General features: G+C 50.6%; 2 protein-coding genes across 5 annotated transcripts in view; one reads left to right on the top strand and one right to left on the bottom strand.

The window, feature by feature from the left end:
• Positions 1 to 1,079: 1,079 nt before the first annotated feature.
• On the bottom strand, positions 1,080 to 2,843 carry LOC308465408 (D-dopachrome decarboxylase-like). Its single transcript, XM_080985401.1, has 3 exons — positions 2,633 to 2,843; positions 2,351 to 2,526; positions 1,080 to 1,418 (listed from the first exon to the last, which is right to left on the bottom strand). The coding sequence occupies exons 1-3, from the start codon at positions 2,738 to 2,740 to the stop codon at positions 1,346 to 1,348; spliced, it is 357 nt and encodes a 118-aa protein (XP_080841527.1). The 5' UTR covers positions 2,741 to 2,843; the 3' UTR covers positions 1,080 to 1,345.
• Positions 2,844 to 3,723: 880 nt separating this feature from the next.
• Positions 3,724 to 20,152, top strand: part of CABIN1 (calcineurin binding protein 1) — a 57,029-nt gene continuing 40,600 nt past the window's right edge. For 2 of the 4 annotated variants that reach the window (XM_080985009.1, XM_080985006.1), the window contains exons 1-22: positions 3,724 to 3,916; positions 5,164 to 5,225; positions 5,659 to 5,751; positions 5,841 to 5,954; positions 6,824 to 6,958; positions 7,229 to 7,409; positions 8,587 to 8,716; positions 9,105 to 9,254; positions 9,499 to 9,776; positions 10,312 to 10,480; positions 11,027 to 11,163; positions 11,392 to 11,609; positions 12,697 to 12,775; positions 13,214 to 13,404; positions 13,707 to 13,853; positions 14,326 to 14,520; positions 15,190 to 15,426; positions 16,503 to 16,668; positions 17,661 to 17,782; positions 17,985 to 18,146; positions 18,779 to 18,985; positions 19,633 to 19,778. In XM_080985009.1, coding sequence (XP_080841135.1) covers positions 5,223 to 5,225; positions 5,659 to 5,751; positions 5,841 to 5,954; positions 6,824 to 6,958; positions 7,229 to 7,409; positions 8,587 to 8,716; positions 9,105 to 9,254; positions 9,499 to 9,776; positions 10,312 to 10,480; positions 11,027 to 11,163; positions 11,392 to 11,609; positions 12,697 to 12,775; positions 13,214 to 13,404; positions 13,707 to 13,853; positions 14,326 to 14,520; positions 15,190 to 15,426; positions 16,503 to 16,668; positions 17,661 to 17,782; positions 17,985 to 18,146; positions 18,779 to 18,985; positions 19,633 to 19,778 — 3,260 coding nt within the window. In that variant the 5' untranslated portion in view covers positions 3,724 to 3,916; positions 5,164 to 5,222. Of the gene's footprint in view, positions 4,114 to 5,163; positions 5,226 to 5,658; positions 5,752 to 5,840; positions 5,955 to 6,823; positions 6,959 to 7,228; positions 7,410 to 8,586; positions 8,717 to 9,104; positions 9,255 to 9,498; positions 9,777 to 10,311; positions 10,481 to 11,026; positions 11,164 to 11,391; positions 11,610 to 12,696; positions 12,776 to 13,213; positions 13,405 to 13,706; positions 13,854 to 14,325; positions 14,521 to 15,189; positions 15,427 to 16,502; positions 16,669 to 17,660; positions 17,783 to 17,984; positions 18,147 to 18,778; positions 18,986 to 19,632; positions 19,779 to 20,152 lie in introns of all 4 variants that reach the window. The other 2 variants (XM_080985008.1, XM_080985007.1) reach the window with 2 other exon arrangements.

Here is a 20,152-nt window from a genome sequence, read left to right as displayed (position 1 = left end):
GTGCAATGCCAAAATTCGGCTCAGCACCCATTGCAGGCAAACCAGTCGCACTCCCCTAAATCTGCCTCTGTTCCAGCTATGGGAACATAAAACTCTACCAGGAACTCCTGTCAGTGACATTGGAAGAGTCTGCTGTGCTTTGCAGGGCTCAGCCAGGGGCTCTTTGGGCCAGGAGTCTGCAACACTTCCAGTTGCCCCCTTTTTCAGGAAGCTGTTGCATTGTGGGTCTTTCTACAGATTCCTGCAGTAGGTGAGGAGGTTTTCGAGGATGGTTAAAAGCTGTGTTCTCCCAGCTACATTCAGGCTTTTTTCTTTTTAAACCTTGGTAAAGCAGCCAAAGGGACACAGGTGGCGCTGTGGGTTAAACCACAGAGCCTAGGACTTGCCGATCAGAAGGTCGGCAGTTCGAATCCCCGCGATGGGGGGGGGTGTGGAGCGCCTGTTGCTTGGTCCCAGCTTCTGCCAACCTAGCAGTTCAAAAGCACGTCAAAGTGCAAGTAGATAAATAGGTACCGCTCCGGCGGGAAGGTAAACGGCATTTCCGTGCGCTGCTCTGGCTCGGCAGAAGCGGCTTAGTCATGCTGGCCACATGACCCAGAAGCTGTATGCCAGCTCCCTTGGCCAGTAAAGCGAGATGAGCGCCGTAACCCCAGAATCGTCTGCAACTGGACCTAATGGTCAGGGGTCCCTTTACCTTTTTAAAGCAGCCAAACACTTTGCGGGGATGGGGTATTAGTGCATAATGCTATGCAGAAGAGAGACCTTGGCCAGCTCTACCAAATGGACAGTTTACTTTTTAGAGAATAGGTAAGCAGTAAAAGGGTGAGCATAAAAATAACCTTGAGGTTTCATTGCCCTTTTGGAAGGGGGAGGGGAGGAAACCCTGGATCAAGAGGCAAAGCTGCAGCGACTGTTTTGGCTTCTCTCCAATTATGATTCCTGCCACTGGCACCTACCTGCCAGCAAAGTGCTTTACGACCCTTCTGACCCTCGTGATAATAACTCCGGGGCTTAAGCCTTATATTCCCTGCAGTCATGGCTGAACAGAAGGCCGAGTGTCATCTTCAAGAAACAAGCACTGGAAGGGAACATGTGTGTTTTTTAATTGTTCATGGGATGCGACTCAATGGCTTTTCGAGAAAACAAGACACATAAAAGAGAACTCCCACTGCGGCAGAGAGAGCTCAGGCAAAATGAAGGTGGTGGGACAGCAAGAGACCTTTCCCTTGCGTCCTTTTTGAGAAGTGGGTCTGAAGAGAAAATGAGTAACTCCCCTTCCCCCAAGAGAGGGGTCCCAGGTGCTGGTGGGGATGTTGGCACTGGTCTTCGGGGGTCTTTGGCCAACTCACAAGAAAGTCATGACCGTCCCATTCTTGCCAATCTGCCAAGGTTCCAGTGGGTAAAATCGGATGTTGATCCTGTGGGGGTGGGAGAGGATAAGGAAAGTCATGGAAGGCACCCAAGGTTGTGTACGGCAGTGGCAGCCCCTGCCACAGAAGGTGTCATCCAATCCTTTCCCTGCCTTGTACTCTGCACCCTTTGCCCAGGTGCCAACTTGAATAAAATACGAGGGGGGGGCAGTTGAGCCCAGCATAATTGATCACATAGTGTGGTCACACACCCCATTTGAATGGCAATGCCCATCCACTTGGGGGGGCAGCCCCCTAATAAATAGTAATAATAATAATAATAATAATAATTTATTATTTATACCCCACCCATCTGGCTGGGCTTCCCCAGCCACTCTGGACGGCTTCCAGCAAAATATTAAAATACAGTAATGCATCAAACATTAAAAGCTTCCCTAAACATGGCTGCCTTCAGATGTCTTCTAAAAGTCTGGTAGTTGTCTTTGACATCTGGTGGGAGGACATTCCACAGAGCGAGTGCCACTACGGAGAAGGCCCTCTGCCTGGTTCCCTCCAATATTTTATTGGGGGGCCAAAACCTATTCCATGAGTATAGCCAGGATTTTTTTGGGGGGGGGAGAACTCTGTTAGGGGAGCAGAACCGACACGATTGATCCATTAGTTAAGTATTCCCATTGTTTTACTTGATCTGGGGGGGGGGAACTGCCCCCACCGGAGCTACACCCATAGACCCCTCGGTCCCTAGGAGTTTGCTCCTACGGAGGAGGCAGTCACAGAGTGTCAAAAGGTGCTCAGGCAGGGATGGGAGCAGCTTCTTCTAGCCGGCTATAGCCTTCCTCCCACGATAGAGGAAAGGCGGCGAGGAGGGAGGAGAAGTGGGCGCGCTCTGGAGGGATTGCCAGGAGCAGTCTCGCCTTCCAGGCCTCCTTGCCTACCCGGGGCTCGATCCTCCCTCCCTCCCTCCCTCGGCCCAGACTCGCCTGTCGGGGCCGAGGCCCAGCTCCTTGGTGAGGAAGTCGAAGAGGCGGGCGCTGTGGCCCTTGTTCTGCTCGGCCGTGCCCACCACACCGATGGAGGAGACGACCAGCTGGGCGCATGGAGCCGCAGACCCGGACAGCACCATCGCCGCGTCGCTGCGCACCGTCACGTTCACCCGCTGAGACCCAGAGAGGGGGGGGGAAAGACAGTGAGTTTCTACCGGGCTGGTAGGACCCGGGATCCCGATCCCTGCGCCCCCGGGGTGGCCGGCAGCGCCCCCTCACCTCCTGGGGCTTGTCCAGGATGGTGGCCACGGCGGCGCACAGCTTGGCCGGCAGATCGCGGGGCAGCTGCGCCGCCGGGAGGCTCGTCTCCAGTTCCACGAAAGGCATCGCGGCTCAAGAGAGGCGGCGGCTACCGGGTACCGGATCCCTTTGCGCGGCCGCCGCTGCCTCCTCCTCCTCCTCCGGACTTAGGCATTGGCTACGCCGGGAGACTCGCCCCCTCCGGACCGGCCCCCTTCGAAGCGGGGTCGCGGCTCCCGGCGCTGGGAGGGGCCGATCGGCTGCGGGACACGGCGCGCAGAGTCCCGTTTTCTCCTCCCCTCCCCGGAGACGGTTTCCTTAAGGGCTGGCAGGCGAGCCCCGGATGCTGCCAGTCCGTGCAGGCAGCCCGGAGCCCGGTGGAGCCCCGGAGTATGATTCCCGTGCTCCGATCCCGCCCTTGGCCTCAGCAAGAGGGCAGATCCGAGGCGGGAGAAGAAGGGGCCGCGGTCCCTCGCTGGGATCTGGCGCTTCTCGGGCAGGGAAGCAGCAGCAGGCGGGCCTTGCTCCGGCTAGGCTGCGGAGATAGTAGTAGTAATAATAATAATAATAATAATAATAATAATAATAATAATAATAAAAAATTTATACCCCGCCCTCCCCGGCCAAAGCCGGGCTCAGGGCAGCTAACACCAGTAAAATTACAGTAAAAACATAATGGGGGGGGAACCCCAATTTAAAATGCAGGTTAAAATGCAATTTAAAACGCAGCTTCATTTTAAAAGTAGCTTTGCACGGCTTGGGGAACAGCTGCAAACGGGGAAGCCCCAAATCTCCTTTGGGGGCTCATTAATGCAGGGATACGCAGGTGTCCCATACGGGAATCGAACCTGCAACGAGCCCCTTTCTGGAAATGCACGAGCCTCGTCGTCTCACGGCGGAACAGCCCCTCTCTTGTTTTATTGGGTCTAGGGCGGCCTTTTTGGCGGGAAAACACACAGCGCAGCCTCGGTGGAGACCACGCCCTCTTTTCGCCCCCTCCCCTCGAGGCCACCCCCCCCCCAGCATCCCGCTTCCTTATTGGGCGGCCGCCGCGGACCAATAAGGAGCCGCTTTGCTTGCGGCGGCGGCGGCGGCTCCTCCTCCCGGCTCTGCTCGGCGCCCTGACAGGCGGGAGTCCAGCCGGTATAGCCTGCGCTGACCTGACGCGTCCGGCCCGCCGCACCTGCTGGGTTTCCGCCTGTCCACGAGGTCGCGTTGGCGGCACCGGTGCGCGGCAATACGGGCCCTTCTTCCGTCCCTCAGGTGCTGAGGCGCCCCGCCTGGCTGTCAGTCAGGCCTCGCACCCGCCCCGGAAGTGGGGGGCGGGGTACGCTGGAGCGAGGTGGCAGACACCGCCAGGGCGTTGTGTTAGCCGAAGGCTCAGTAAGCCTTCCCCTTCTCCCGCTTCCTGTCTTAAAAGGCCATGAAGCGCCCCTCCCCTTCCCGTCAATATTTCATTGGTAAGCTTCTCAGCGGCAGAGCACTTGGCTTTGCAGTGCTCAGCACCTCAAGCCTGCAAGTGCTGGGGCCCAGCCTTCTCTGCAAGCCTGGACAGCTGTTGCCAGTCAGAGCAGCCAGCGGATGGGCAAAGAGGCTGGTATCTTTCTCGGTTCCTGCCGGTGCTGCCTCTTGAACTCTGGTTCTGCTGCAAAGGCTTGCTGGCCTGACCCATGCTCCGCAGCCCCGGGCAGCATGGACGAAAGGCTTGCACAGGGCCTTGCACGCAGAAGGGACTGGCACTCAGGTCTTTGGTATCCCTAGTTGGGGGTGGGAGAGACTCCCTGCTTCAAATCCTGGAGAGCAGCTGCCCCGCCAGTGCTGTGCTGGGTGGACATGGTTCTCTGATTTGCTGTAACGGGACAGTCTCTGTTGTCTTCTTGTTTACTTGGGTAACTTTATATTGATGGTGGTATATAAAAGCATTGGTTTGGGCCTTTTGTTTTGTTCATATACGTATGACACCCAAAGGATTGTGCTTCGTCTGCGTAAGTGGACACTCTTCCTAAATCGATTTTTGAGATGGGAAGGGAGCTCAGCTTGTTTTGGGAGTATCTGTAGATGCACCAACTTGGTGCCATCTCTTCTGGCTTCACAAGCTCGATCTGGGTTTCCACATTTCGTTTACTTCCCATAACAGGAGCTTGAGAAATCTCTTGCATTTCTCAACTGTTGTTGTTTAGTCGTTTAGTCGTGTCCGACTCTTCGTGACCCCCTGGACCAGAGCACGCCAGGCACTTCTGTCCTCCACTGCCTCCCGCAGTTTGGTCAGACTCATGCTGGTAGCTTCGAGAACACCATTCAACCATCTCGTCCTCTGTCGTCCCCTTCTCCTTGTATTTCTCAACTAATAGACATCTATTAGTTTGGGATGTTTCAGGGTTTCTTTTAAATCCAACTGGAAGTAATATTTCAGTGTTTCAGTGAGCATTTGCCCTTCTGTGGCAATGTGCTCTGTTGCAGGGCAGACGATTCTAGTTTGATCAATAAATTATGTGGGTTTTGCTCCTTAGATTCATGAGTGAACTGAACCAACAGAGGTGGCGAATGGCAACACTGAGTCTCTTCAAAGATGGTAAAGTAGCCATTGACTCCTTTATTTAGAAAACGTTGTGGTGGCAGGTCTCAGTGAAAGCTGGATACTGCTTCCCCATAGATACTTCTGCCTTGCTCTTCTATTTGTGTGGGAACTCTCCTTCTCTTTCCCCTTTGTATTCTAATCTGGTGTTGGTGCATGCTTTTAGACTGTTACTTCTACGTTAACTCTTCATAGAGAAGTTAGTAACTGTAATCCAGATGGCTTCACTATTCCCTGGCAAGGTGGCTGTATCTTCCCTCTGGCTCTCTTCCTTCAACAATGGTTACTGATGTCCCATATTTTGCCCCTACTATTTGTTAATGGGTGTTTTGAGGGAGAAACTGCTGCAATTCTGGTAGTAAGTCAGAGACCACCCATTGCAATGGATTTATCAGCAGCACACACTACTGCTTTTTTGTCCCACTTCTAGATCAGGATTGCAGCATTGAATGCCAGTTCCACTGTTGAAGATGACCATGAAGGGACCTTTAAAAGCCACAAAACACAGACAAAGGAGGCACAAGTAAGCAAAGTTCTGCTGTAAACCTGAGCTGGTGTTTTCTTCTGCTCTGAGCAAAGTCAGTTAATTAGAATGTCAATTTTGATCTCTAGGAAGCAGAAGCATTTGCCTTGTACCATAAAGCTTTGGACCTTCAGAAACATGACCTCTTTGAAGAATCTGCCAAAGCTTACCATGAACTGCTTGAAACTCGCCTCCTGCGAGAGGTCAGTGAAATGGGATCAATGTGGGTAAAGCTTTCCTTCTACTAGGTGGTGTGTGGTGTGTGGTCCGCTCTCTCTGCTACAAGCACTCACCTTGTGGAGACCTACAGCAATCTCAGGCTCAACCATGAGAAGGTCTCTTGTTGAGCTGAGGCTCGGGGAGTTTGATGGCCCCAAGTTTGCCAGGTTGTGAGCCACCAATAACATACCAGTGGGAGGAAGCTCCTGAGTGGGGGCAAATGTCAGAGCATCTCTTTGTGAAATACACGCTGAATCATGTCCAGCATTTTTAAGCTCAGTGGGCGTCAGGATTATTCAATAACCTGATGAGCATTTGAATGCTCATCATAGGACAGTAGTGTGATGATCCACTCTTCCAAACCTTCATTTTTATAAGAATTTAGACTTTAGATGCTATTTTGCTAAAAAGCTGCTTGTTTTCAACGATCTCCACTAATTGTTGGGGGCTCTCCAGGGTCTTTCCCTGTTAGCTGCTACCTGAGATCCCTGTTTCACTGAAGATGGTGCCTTGTGTCTTCTGCGTGCAGAGCACCTGCTCTTCTGCATGAAGATTTGAGTGGTTGGATAATAGATATCCATTTCGAGAGGTGGTTAAGCAGCTCGCTGGGCCTTCAACCCTCTGGAGTTTCTTAATAAGCAGAGAGAGGGCAACCGCCCCTCCTAGTATTTGTTGTAGTGGGTCTGTGGACTATTGGATACTGATTGTATTTTACAACAGTGTCTGCTTTGCTTTTTGAAGTCCCTCGGGTGCTCCAGAATGATGCACGCTGGCACCTTGCGGGTTTGTAATCATTCTGTGTTATTAATGAAGGTTTTTATCTCAAACTGCATCTCTCGTCTACAATTTTCAGGCAATTCCATCTGGTGATGAGAGGGAGGGCTTAAAGCACCCGGGCTTGATGCTAAAGTATTCTACTTACAAAAACTTAGCTCAGCTCGCAGCACAGCGCGATGACTTTGAGACAGCCATGGAGTTCTACTTGGAGGTACAGGCATCTCTCCTTCACACTCACCAGGGCCAGAGTTTCTGCCTCACATGCATTTAATGCTGCAGCAGAGAGGATCCTGGGGCGCTAAGCTACAACACTCAGCCACGAGGAAGGCCAAGGCTTGGTGGGCCGGATCCAGGATTCACCACTCTTACACTAGAGCCTTGTAACCCCAAACTGTTAGTGCGACTTCCAGGTTCCATTGTGGGTACAATTTACACTTGTGTGTGTATGTAAAAGTGTATTGTTATATACTGTGTTTTCCAGGCTGTAATGCTAGACTCGACAGACGTCAACCTGTGGTATAAGATTGGGCATGTGGCACTCAGACTGATGCGCCTGCCTCTGGCACGCCATGCCTTTGAAGAAGGACTCACCTGTAATCCAGACCACTGGCCTTGTTTAGATAACCTTATTACAGTTCTCTACACACTCAGTGACTACACAAGTAAGTTGTATTCATTTTGTTTTATTTTTCCAAATAAAGCTCATTACATCTGTTGGTACAGGCAGCTGCTGGAGTTGCTGTTTTGTATTGCTTGGGTTGGTGTTGCTCACTTTTGGGGTGTTGGGAGGGTGAAAATAGTCTGATAGCAAACTCTTTTGTTTTGAGATAAGCTGTTGGTAGTTTAGCCATTTCCTATTGAGGGCTAGAGGGTGGATACTGTTCATTACTGTTTATATGTATATTTTTTAAAAAATCTATAATCTCTATTAAAAAAAAAGACTATACAGTAAATCAGTTTACAAATCAAAACATGCATTATATAAAAAGATGCGAACACAAGATCAAACAACAGTTCTTAAAACAATAGTCGGACAATAACAGTCTTAACATAGCAAGCCAAAAGAATAATAATTAACCAATAAGGGAAAATGATTCCTTGCATGTTGGTGATAAAGGGAATGGCATCAACACTATAAGGTGAGAAGCCCTCTAAAAGCTGTTCTTTAACTAAAAACACAAAGTGCCAGGGTCTGGCAGCTCTCAGTTCCTAGGCTGGCCCTACAAAAAATGTGTTTGGCTTACTGAACAAGGTTAGCTGGGAGCAAAACAAACCACAATCCTTGGTTTGGCCCTAATTCTTAAGCTAGGGGCCATAGTTTCTCTCTTCCGTGCACCTGCCTCTTCTGTGTGTCAGTATGGTGGGGCAAAGTGGGCATGATTGACTTGTGTTCTCAGTAAGCCATTATTTATGGCTTGCTCTGTGTAACAGAAATGTTTGGTATTGATTTGATGTGTCTGAACATACATTTTTTACATCTTAAGGAAAAAATAATTTTAAAATAAAAACTTGGCAATGTGTTTGAATATAAACTAAGTCACCATACTTGGTGTACTTTACTGTTTTATGTGCCCCCCCCCCATCAAATATTTTTAGTTCAACACTTTGGGCTACTGGAAAAACCTTTGAGGTATTTATACAGCATGTGAAATGAAATGATATATTCATTAGTTCTGTTTACAAACATGCCAAATTGGATCTTAGCAGATCCCACCCTCTCCAGGAAGGCCACATCACTGTATACTATCAGAATGCTCCTTTGGGATGCACGTGACTTTCCGATATGGAAAAAAAGAGTTTAGGATGAATTTAATTTGTGGCTTTTGTTCTTCCCCTCAGCCTGCTTGTATTTCATCTGCAAAGCTCTGGAGAGGGATTGCCTGTACAGCAAAGGGCTGGTCATCAAGGAGAAGATCTTTGAGGAGCAGCCATGCCTCAGGAAGGACTCCTTGAGGATGTTCCTCAAAGGGTGAGTTTCTTCCAAAATTGAAGGTAAAGAATGTTGATGCTTCTGTCTCACATCAGAAGGAATAGTGGCAGAAGCTTCCATTTCAAAATGAGGACATGCAGCCTCTTTGCCAGTTCCCAGAGGTTTGTTCTGTCCCCAGTTTGTGACCTAAAGCTGCTTCTCCCATATTGGAAAGGCAGAGAGTGCCACAATGAACCACCGTTTTGTAGGCATCATGCTGTTGAAATGCAGCTTCCAGAGTTGCTGTTGAATGGGTGTCCAAGTAATTAAGCTATTTTACTTTCAGCAGGGTAATTTAAATTTTGCTAAATTTAAAGGAATTTGCCTGGCTATGAAATGACACGGAAGCATCTAAACAGCTGCTTTGCTTCTTCTTTTGTTTTTCCAGTGACTTGTCAGTCCACAATGTCAACGTGAGTCCGTCTGAGACTAGAACAATAATCGAGGAAGCTCTGGAGTTGCGCAGGAAGAGGCAGGCACTCTTGGTGCGAAAAAGGGAGCCGGACCTGAAGCTTGTCCAGCCCATCCCCCTTTTCACGTAGGTCTAAACTGGGTGTGAACTTACTCTGACAACTGTAGAGTGAACGTAAAGCAATATTTCCTTAATGATTCCTGTGAACAATTGGCTTTTGGTCCCTTGTGGAAAACAGCTGCCTTGCTCCCAAACGTTCTCCTTATTTCTGCATGTGGCTTAAAGGCAAGGAGATGGGAGCATTGCCTGCCCTGGCCCCTGGGTGAGAGCTGAGCTTGTGTTTGGTTGTCTGTCATGTGCTGTCCTGCAGGTGGAAGTGTCTCGGCGAGAGCTTACTGGCTATGTATCAACACCTGACCACTTGTGAGCCGCCTCGGCCCAGCCTGGGCAAGAGAATTGACCTCTTGGAGTACCAAGATCTAGACCAGCACTCTGACGTCCCGGCAACTTCCGCTCCTGTCAGTGTTATACAGCCCAACCCCGTCAGCACCAATCCCCAGATGCCTGTGACGGAGCCACTCCTAACATACACACCAGTGACGCCCACCTTTCCCAGTCCAAGTGTTCTGGAATCTGTCAGTCCTGCAGGTGAGGGATGCATTACATGAATATGTTCTCTGGGTGGATGTTGAAGGGTTTTCTAAATCATTGTGCTCTGTTCTTCATGGACCAATTAATAAAGTGGAAGTAGAGCTGGCCTTCTGGTCTTCAGCGGGGAGAGGTGGTAGGATGCTTATGATAGGTTGGTTTGTGGCGTCTATGGTGCAAAGAGAGTCTGGAAGGCAGAAGAGACAACTCCTAGCCAGCTCCCAGGTGGATGAGCTAAGCTTCTCTTCCAGGGGCTTTTGGAGGACATTTGCCTGGAGAATGGGGAGGAGAGATTCTGTGTGGTCATGATGTTGTTGCTGCTATGGAGTGGCTGTTGGTGCAGCAGCCACCTTTTTGGGGAGTGGGGCAAGGTGTCTTCTGGGCTGCCACTGCTCCTCTGGCTCCCCCTACTTGGCTTCTGTGGCAATAAGAATTCTGCTTTCTGCAAATCAGAGTTCAGGGGAAGCCGTCCTGATCAAGTGTGTCTTTGTTGGGGCCAGGAGTTGATACCTGGACGTTTTCTGGCTCTTCTTAGGGGATGCCTCTGTGGGGGACAGATCAAAGAAAGGGGTGAAGCGGAAGCGAATCCCCGAAGACAGCGGCGAGACAGCCAAGAGGCGGTCGGCTCGGGTGCGGAACACCAAGTGCAAAAAGGAAGAGAAGGTGGACTTCCAGGAGCTGCTGGTGAAATTCCTTCCTTCACGGTGAGGAAGGAAGATTGGTGGTTGTGCTTCTGAAAAAATAGCAGAGAAGCTTGCTGAGCTCTGCACCCCACCCACCCAGGGGTGAAAATAGGCTTTATTTCACCCAGGTCAAAGACTCAGTTTGATACACACATGCCACACACATTTACATACATGCACACAGACTGGGAGCCTCAATGGCACCTCTCTGGAGGCTTCACCTAGGGCAAAAGCCCCTCTAGCACAGCTTTGGTTCAGGCCCACCATCTCAGTGGGCTTCTTGCATGGACTGCTGGAGCAGTACTGTGCTGATTTGGGGTTGGCTGCCTGCCTTCTCCTGGACACAACTTCTCGTGATCCCTGTAATATTGTCAGCAGTTACAAGGAACTGGTGCTTCCCTCCACTTTGATTGGTGTGTTGCGAAAATAAATCTTGCTTCTGGGAATTGCATGTTGCTTGCAAAGTTGCCATAACAGGAGTGTGTTTTGATGTCTGCCTTGTGAGGGGCTGGCAAGGTCCAGAGTATTGATGCTTTGCTTTGCTCTTTGTTTTGCTTTTCCTGTTAGCCTGAGGAAACCTGACCCAGAAGAAGACGAGGGTCCTTTCAGCAGCTATGAGGTCCAGTCTGAGGCCAAGGAGGAAAATTTCCAGCATGTGGGCACCCACAGGATGCCGTGTGACTCAACAACATGCATGGAGTATGGTAGGGACTTCCCCTGGCTTCTGTGTTTCAGCTGAGGGACTCCCCCCAAAAAGGATTACATTTGAATTCATTAATTTGATCCAATATTTGGAAGCTGTAGTATAATTTTGTGGTGAAGCCTTTGTCGGATTGGGTGAGCTGCTCTGATGTCACAGAATGTAGGGATGCTGGGGAGGGGAGAAGTGGTTGCTTCTTTCCATGCACATTGTGTTAACATTTTTCTTCCAGAGAAGCAGGATGTTCATAACTTCCTCTTGGCTAACTTGAACAACGGGGGCATCCTTGAGTTGATGATGAGGTACCTGAAAGTGATCAGCCTGAAGTTCCTTGTGAAATGGCCGCCGGGCTTGGCTGAGGTTGTGCTGAACATCTACAACAGCTGGAGGAAGCACAGCAGCAGCCTCCCCAATCCGCTGCTAAGGGACTGTCGCAACGAGCACATCAGGGTAAGGAAATACTTCTGGAGGTGACCTCGCTCTGTTGCCACCCAAGCACCACCTCTAAAGAGTACATGTGTGAGAGAGACTTAGTTCCTGTATAGCAGGAGCTGTGTCTGGTAGCCAGAGACATGGTGCCAGGCATGGGCTACGATCCACAGAGCATGTCTCTGCTTCTTTGCTGTTGTTTTTACCCTACTCTTCAGCTGAAAAGGCTCTCAGGGTGACTTGCATACTGTCAAAAAAAAAAAAGTCTCTCCTCGCAGACTTGCAATCTTAAGAGACACAACACAAAAGGAAAAAGGAATGGAGAGGGAGGAGGAAGAAGACAAAGCCAGGCATCAGTTCTTAAAGCTACATAGTAGTTCTTACAGTGACTGGCTGGGATGGATATAATTCTGGGAGAGGGGAAGCTGGGCACAGCCCTGCTTCCCACTTCTTCCTAAGCCACAGCCTGATGGATTGGAGAGTTTGAGAAAAATCAGTGTAAATCTGCTGTTCACGAGTGGGAGCTTTTCCCAGCCCTTGTTCCCGAGATAGTGTTTAACTGGAGGTGCAACAATACTGGAGGTGTAGCATCAGAGAATGTTCTATGACTGAGTGATTGGAGGGCAGGAGGATAGTGCTTGGCACCCCTTTTCACTGGTTGGGACCTACCCAGAGGTTGATACTTAGGCCATCTGCACACCTTTCCCATGGGAAAAGTATCCTAGGATCTCCACTGGCTCCAGGTTTGTATCTTGATTGACAGTTGGGAGTAAACTTTTCCCATCAGGACACACTTAGCTGGCAAGATGCTCACTGCCTGCCCTCTGCTCCCTTTATTATTAGGATCAAGCTTTCCTTAGGTGTCGTGTGATAAAGGTTTGAAGAGCGAGCCAGGGGGCCAGTCGCCTCCTGATGCTTCTTCTCTCTGCAGCAAAATGTCTTTCAGCTGCTGTTTCTGATCTTTCACAAATACTGTAGTCAACACTGCTTCTTCTCATAAGAAGGGTTTTTCCGCTGGAGGTGCAAATTGCAAATGATTCCCCCTCCAATCCCCTGATGCCTTCCTAACCCTCCTCTCTCCACCCCCCCACTTTTGTCTCTGCTCTAGGATATGATGCTGATGAGTCTGTCCTGCATGGAGCTGCAGCTTGACCAGTGGCTGCTGACCAAAGGGAAGAGCTCAATGGGTGAGTGAGCACTGGGTGTTAGCAAGTGCTTCCTCCGAGGAAAGGCCCTGCAAACTCCCTCCGGTGAGATACGAGCCCCCACAGGAAACACGTGCTTGAGCTTAGAAGCTGGGCCTGGTAGTCGATCTTGAGGTTTGCACATAGACATTCCCAAGTTGACCTTTTGGCATTGAAGTCAGGTTGGAGGAGACTGGAGAGTCCCCAGCCACTTGGGTCAGATGGACCTGGAGCAGGACAGGGCAGCTTCTGGGGTTTCACTGCTTCATAAGCAAACCCAATGCCTTGCAAAAGAGAAGCGAGTTTTTCTCTGTTATGTTTCCTCAATCGGCAGATCTTGGGGTTCTCTGCTCCCAATGCTGTTGTTTAGACTTTGAGCTGTGAAGAAACTGAGCTCTCAGCCTAGAACCTTGTACTGAAATGTGAAATAAACTGTTTCAGTGTCTCCAAGGAACGGCCCTGCAGGCAGCTCTGTAAACGGGAAGTTTGGCCCGGATTTCCCTGGCAGCCACTTCCTGGGGGATCTGCTCCAGCTCTCCTTTGCCTCTTCTCAGCGAGACCTCTTTGAGGAGGGCTGGCTGGAGTTCGTGGTTCGGGTGTATTGGCTGAAGGCTCGCTTCCTGGCCCTGCAGGTTTGTATTTCGGGGTTTTTGGGGGGGGGGACTCCTGGTGCTGCACAGTTTCTGTGGTGTTTGCAGCAGATTACCTAATTAAGCACTACTGGCTTTAGATCTTTAGACATTGGGCACACAGCTTCTCTTCTGTGAGGCTATAGTGGAAATCTGGGTACAAAGGCAGAGTGAGTTTTAAAAAAAAACCTTGAGCAAAAGGCTTTGCAAAAAGCAGCTTGAGGTATGGAGTTCCTGGGAGGGGCTGGCTGGGGGAAGGAGCTTAGCTGGCAGGCTGCAGTTGAGCATGCTGCTTGCTTTCCCAGGGGGACATGGAGCAGGCCTTGGAGAACTATGACGTCTGCACAGAGATGCTCCAGAGCTCTGCTGCAGTGCAGGCCAAAGCTGGTGACGAGAACGTGGTGATCCGGTTGCCAAATCTCCATGTGGACTCTGTGGTCTCGTTGGAAGAGGTAACACCAGCTGGATGTGGGAACATTTGGGTCACTGCAAGAGGCTGGCTGCACTTGCCTTCCTTGTGAGGATGAACTCATAGCAGTTATGCCGGGGATGCAAACATGGAAGCAGCCATGACCCCATTACCAAAGTGTGTGTGCGCTTTGTGTGTTGAAGGTCCCGGGTTCAGCCCTTCAAGGAAACTCCCTCTGCCTGTCAGAGTGGAGACTGTTGAGCTAAGTGGGCCACTGGCTCAACTTTGTCTCAGAAAGCTTCGTATGTTTGAGTCTGGATAAATGCTTGACTAAACTACCTGTGATTTGTGGTTCTGGTTTGAAAACTGAAATGAAGCAGTCAGTGTCCTTCAGTTGGGCTCCTGCCTTACTGTCACCTTGGTCCATTGCTGCCTTCAGAGCAGCTAATTCTGTTGCTTGTGGAACATGTGAGAGAGGATTGCCGCTTGCAACATGCAGTGTGTGACTCTTGCAGATTGAGAAGAACCTCAAGTCCCTGGAGAGATGCCAGTCCCTGGAGGAGATCCAGCGCTTATACGAGGCTGGCGACTACAAAGCGGTGGTGCGTCTGCTGCGGCCCACCTTGTGTTTCAGCGGATACGGCCGGACAAAGCACCTGGAATTTGTCATCTCCATTCCGGAGAGGCCAGCTCAGCTGCTCCTGCTGCAGGTGGGGTTGTCTTGAGGGCAGCAGGGAAGGCCAAACCGGCATGGCCAGCCTTGATGGTTGCAGCAGAGGCTGCCAGGAAACAGCAGCCAGCAAAACAACCAGCAGGTTCACTGGGCTGACTCTGGCATTACGGTGCTAGTTCCTTTCGCTGTGCGGAGGGGAAAGCGCTCTGGGTGTGCTGCTGTTCGAAGCTGTTTTTAAGGAAATGAACACCCAAGTTGTTGGAAACCATGGGGTTAGGGAAGGCGAGGGAGAGTGTCCTTGTGCTCAAGTCCTGCTTGTGGGTAGCTGGTTGGCCACTGTTAGATAGAGATGGCTGGATTAGATGATCCATTGGCCTGATCCAGCAGGGCTCTTTGTAGGTTCTTGAGGAGTCCTTGGGGTGTTTTCTTGATGGCTTTTATGCAGTGCTTCGTGTTTATCCTGGTCACGTCACGCAAATGCAGAGAAACGGAGGGTGTACAGGAACCTGTTGTCCGCACCTTTCAGCCTTTCTGGCCCAAGTGCTCTTTGCCACAAGCACCGGTGCCCTCTCCATAGGGAGCCTACATGGGCATGCCTCTCACTGCCCTTCCATGTGCAGATCTAGGAAAGGTTCCCAGCAGCTGTCTTGCAAATGCTCTTGTACATTTTCCTCCAAGGCGTCTCTTCTTCTTCAATGCTCCTCAGGATTCCCTGCTCAAGCTGCAGGACTACCGGCAGTGCTTTGAGTGCTCGGAAGTTGCCCTGAACGAAGCCTTTCAGCAGATGATCAACATGACAGAGGCATCTGCCAAGGAGGAGTGGGTGGCCACTGTCACGCAGCTGCTCGCTGGGATCGACTGCTCCCTTTCCTCGGACAGCAGCAGCCTGGAGGAGCCGCCAGCCTTGCAGAGCCTGGTCCGACTGACCAGCAACCTCGTCCAGGTATCCCGCTCTTTGCCTGAGGACCCACATTGCTCTTGGAGAGCAGGAGACCTGTTGGCAGCCTTTCTCTGAGCCACTGGTGACATGAGGGTCTGTTCTGCGGTTGCTGGGGGAAACGTCATTTTAATATATCAAAAGCAGCCAGGGGAGGAGGGTCATTCCCCAGGGGCTCTGAGTACAGAGCATTGGAATGGGAGCCTGCCAGGTCTTAGGAGGGGGGCAGCTCTGGAGGTCTTCCAGCTCCCAGTGGCAGCTCATGGCCTTGGTTTGGCCCTTAAACTGGTTCCCAGCGGGAGTGGGGAAAGGAAGGTACTGCATAATCCAGAGCAAAAGCTAAGCCCCAAACCCCTTTCTTTGGCTGTAAGAGCAGTTGGAGTTCCTGTCCTCTCAACAGTGTCCGCTAGAAGAGAAGCAAGAAGGAGAAACACAAAACCAGACTTTTCGTAATGGGTAGTGGCAGAGGGGGAAGGAGAGCACGAATACTAGTTCCCTCCTAGGTTAGAGCTCAGCTCCACCCTCTGCTTTGAGGGGCTCTCTTTCGTTCTCTCTCTGTCTCTCCTCAGCCTCTTCCCAAGTCTCCAGCTTCCATCCTTACTTGGGTGGCAGCTGGAGGCTCTGTGCAGCCTTGGCAGTGTGTGTGTTTAAAGAGCCTTCCACCCTCTCACACACTTTGGCTGCCCCTGTTGACCATTCCTTTCTGCCCTGGCTGCTGCCATGAGTTTCTCTTGGGAGGAGAGGGTTGGCTCAGGGAAGGGTTAGTCTTGCTCAGCGCATGGCTCTGCCAGTATCCATTTGGAAATGTGGGTTAGTGTTGCTACATGGCTAAGCAGTTTTCCTACTGCTCTGTTGTGCAGCCAGATTCAGCCCCTGATGAATTTGGAGGGGGGCATGTTTGTGTAAGTGAAGAACATCCCCTATTGTTTTATGAGCCTGAAACCAGCTTGGTCATTCTGGGGCCACTTGGATGATGACTTGAATGCCTGTCATTAGTATGTTCCTGTTAGAAGAGCTGAATGTTGTCCCCTCTGTGGGTTTAACTTGCCCCACGTCTGTTCCTTGAAACCCCTCCACCCCAGATCATCGACTGCAGCATGGCTGTCCAGGAGGAGCCCAAAGAGCCTTCTGTGTCTTCGGTGCTTCCCTGGATTATTCTTCACAGGATCATTCAGCATGAAGAAGACACCTTCCGCTCCCTCTGCTGCCAACAGGAGGAGCAGCAGCTGCAGAGCCAAAATGAGGAAGGTGGGGAACAACTGTGCCCTCTGCGGTGCGTGGGAAGCGGCTGTGTTCTTCCATGAGAGGTTGAGTTGGGCATTCAGGAAATCTGTGCCTGCCAAAACAAGGCAAAAAGACAGAGCACCAGAATGCATGCAGATCAATGGCAATGTCCCTTGTAGCCTTCCTTGTCAGTCTTGTCACTGGATTCTTGCACACGGAAGACAAACATATTGTTAGAAGTGGCTCTCTGTAGCAAAACATTGCCTGTGTGCAAGAGCTCTCCAGGTTCTCCCTTCTCAGGCTGGAGGTTGCCTGGAACAAGTGAAAGGGCTGCTGGAACTGGCTAGCCAGTGATTACTTTGGGGTGTGATTCTGGGGCCTTCAAAAAATTTTCCGGGGCAGATGGCCCTTACCCCTTCTTTTTTAACAAACAGGTGGAATTACTCCAGCCTCCGTTGTTATGCTTCAGAGAGCCCATGGAATGATGTTCACATGTCCACACCAGCATCGTTCCAGAGGCACTCCAGGGTTGGGGGGCGGAGAGGAAGTGTGACGGCAGCCAGAACTCCTGTTGCCATTTCCAAAGCCACCATCTCCTGAGCTGTTTAGTAAAGGGTAGTGGTGGTGTGGAAGTAGAAACTGTTACTGCTGCCATAACAAGTGCTTCTACCACCATCCCCAAATCTCCCCTCCCACTTGGAGAGACCAAAATATTCCTCTCCCCACCCTAACAAAATTGAGTTTTTGGGGTGGAGGTTCCTGCAGAGAAAAATGTTTATTGTGAGACCTCCTTGTTCTGAGCAGACATCAAGCATTTTTTGTGAACATAATAAAACAACTGGGTCTTTCCCTGTATAAGGGAATTTTGGGCTAGGAACTAATTTGGGGGCTAGTCCAGGGGCCATCAGGTATGGCTGGGCCAGCTGCTTCTTGCCCATTTGACTCATGCACCTCCCATACCAGATCTGTGGCTTTTTGTTTGTCCAGCAATTACTTGACATTCATTTTGTCATCAGCAGCTCAGAATCTGGACACTCCTATGCTGCCCTCTTCCCTGATGCTTCTGAACACGGCTCACGAATACCTTGGGAGGAGATCATGGTGTTGTAACTCAGACGGAGCCCTTCTTAAGTTCTATGTGAGTAGCCCTCCTTGAAATAGCCCAGATTAACCCTCTTCCTCTCCCCACTCGTTGAGAGATCTGTGGAACACAGACTCATGCGGAGAGAGGAATGTTCCTTCGTGTTCTCACCCACCAAGCAGCACGCTTCCTCCGAGGCTTCTTCAGCCGTCCCCTGCCCAGGCGGTAGCCTTGACCTCAGTGAATTTTGTCATTCCAGGTACGGGTGCTGCAAAAAGAGCTTTTGGCCTCTACCTCCGAGGACACCCATCCCTATAAGGAAGAGCTGGAGACGGCTCTGGAGCAATGCTTTTATTGCCTGTATAGCTTCCCGAGCAAAAAGAGCAAGGCTCGGTACCTGGAAGAACATTCCACGCAGCAGGTGAGACTGTCTCAGGTCTCCTTTGGAGAGAAAAGGCAGGATGCTCAGTGACAGGCAGGTCTCTCTGCTTCCAGAGATTGGAATCCCACGAGCTGGAGATGGAAAGCAGCAGCCCTTGGCTACTCCCCAAGGACATCTTTGTTACCTGCATGGGGGAATGCTGGACTCAGAGTAGACCTTGTCTTCCTTCTCCTCCTCCCAGGTGTGGGGAAGGGCATTTGCAGCTCTGTGGCAAAGCATCTGCATTGCACACAGAAGGTCCCAGGTTCAGTCTAGCAGCATCTCCAGACAGGGCTTGGAGAGAACTCTGCCTGGAAAACCTGGAGGAGCTGCTGCCAGTCAGTGTAGGCATTCCTGGCTTCGATGAACTAGTGGCTTGACTCAAAGAATTGTGGAGCTGGAAGGAACCACAAAGGTCATCTAGTCCAGGAATCCTTTTGACCAACTTGGGGCTTGAACCCTTGACCCTGAGATTAAGAGCCTCATTCTCTACCAACATGTCCTTTGCCACTCAGCCGCATAAGGCAGCTTACTGTGTTGCTAAGCAGCTGGACTGAGATGTACACTCGAAATCTGACTTAGCTCCTCTTGTTCCTGGCAAGGCCTGATGCATCTCTTGCCTTCTTTCCAAGGTGGATCTGATGTGGGAAGACGCCTTGTTCATGTTTGAATATTTCAAGCCCAAGACCCTTCCTGAATTTGACAGCTACAAAACCAGTACAGTGTCTGCTGACCTGGCCAACCTTCTGAAGAAGATGGCCACCATTGTCCCGCGGACAGACAAGCCTATGCTGAGGATAGAGGAGGTGTCTAGCTACATTGAAGGGACTCTGAGCAAGGTACAAGCCTCTTGCATCATTTGGGGGGTGATTAAGGGGGAGGGGTGCTGCTGCTGGGGCTCCTGCCTTCCTTCTCGGAGGAGTGGGGGATGCATTTGTCAACAATGAGCCTAGTTTGCTGGTGCATTCAGATACAGGCTATTTGTAATGGAGAAGTGACTTCACTGCCTTGTGGGCATCCAGTAATTGAATTCCATCTTTTTGTAATGTCTGTTCTTTTGTTTAAGCTCTCTCGAAGTCTTATTCTCATGTATTGCTTCCTTTAGAACCTGTTTTGGCTCTCTAGAAGCTGTTACACTACAACTGAGATTCCTGCATTGCAGGAGGTTGGACTTGATGACCTTTCGCTCTACAATTCTATGTTTCTATGAACTCCCGTCATCCCTGAGCCATGCTGGTTGCTAAAGCTGATGGGAGCTGGAGTCCAATTACATGTGGAAAGTCACAAATTTCCCACACCTGTATTAGAATAATGTGAGGCCTGAGGATGGCATTCCCTGCTAAGCCAATTGCAGTTTTCTCAACAGCTTTTTTCCTTCCACTGAGCCCCAAGGCTGTGAGGAGTCTCCTCCCACAGGCACTTTCAGGGGTTGGCAGCTTCTGCCCATGACAAGCCCAGGCATCCTTATTCTCCCCTTCCTTGCCAGGTTCCGGCTCTCCCTGAGGGTGCCGACTACTCTCCTCCGGTGGTGACAGAGCTGTACTACCTCCTCGCAGATTACCACTTCAAGAACAAGGAACAGTCTAAGGCCATCAAGTTCTACATGCATGACATCTGCATCTGCCCTAACAGGTCAGTTTAGTGAACCCCTGACACCAGATGAGATGCCTGGTCATTCCGTCGTTGGTTCCTGGGTGGTGTGTGTGTCATGTAAGGGCCCCTTGAATTTGGGCTGCTTGCATTTTCCCTGTGCCCTGAGTATTGGCACATTGTGGTTGTGTTGGCATCTGCTGCCTTGAAGAGGCACGCACAACCAGTCCCCCCGGTGTGTGTTGTTGTGCCAGAACACATGAACCCTTTTTAATTGCACAAACCTAAATTTACTGGTATGTGATTGAATCCCTGCCACAGGATAATGACTGTCATGGAAGTGCTAACTTGTGTGCGTGTCCAGATAAGCTTTCTAAAATCTGAGCACCTGAGCTGAAAAGCTCCCAGCAGTAGCC

This window comes from Podarcis pityusensis, assembly GCF_964106645.2.
Source record: "Podarcis pityusensis genome assembly, chromosome: 16".
NCBI classification, from domain to species: Eukaryota; Metazoa; Chordata; class Lepidosauria; order Squamata; family Lacertidae; genus Podarcis; species Podarcis pityusensis.
Note: the sequence above shows the minus strand (reverse complement) of the source record. Positions and strands in the feature narration are given on the sequence as shown.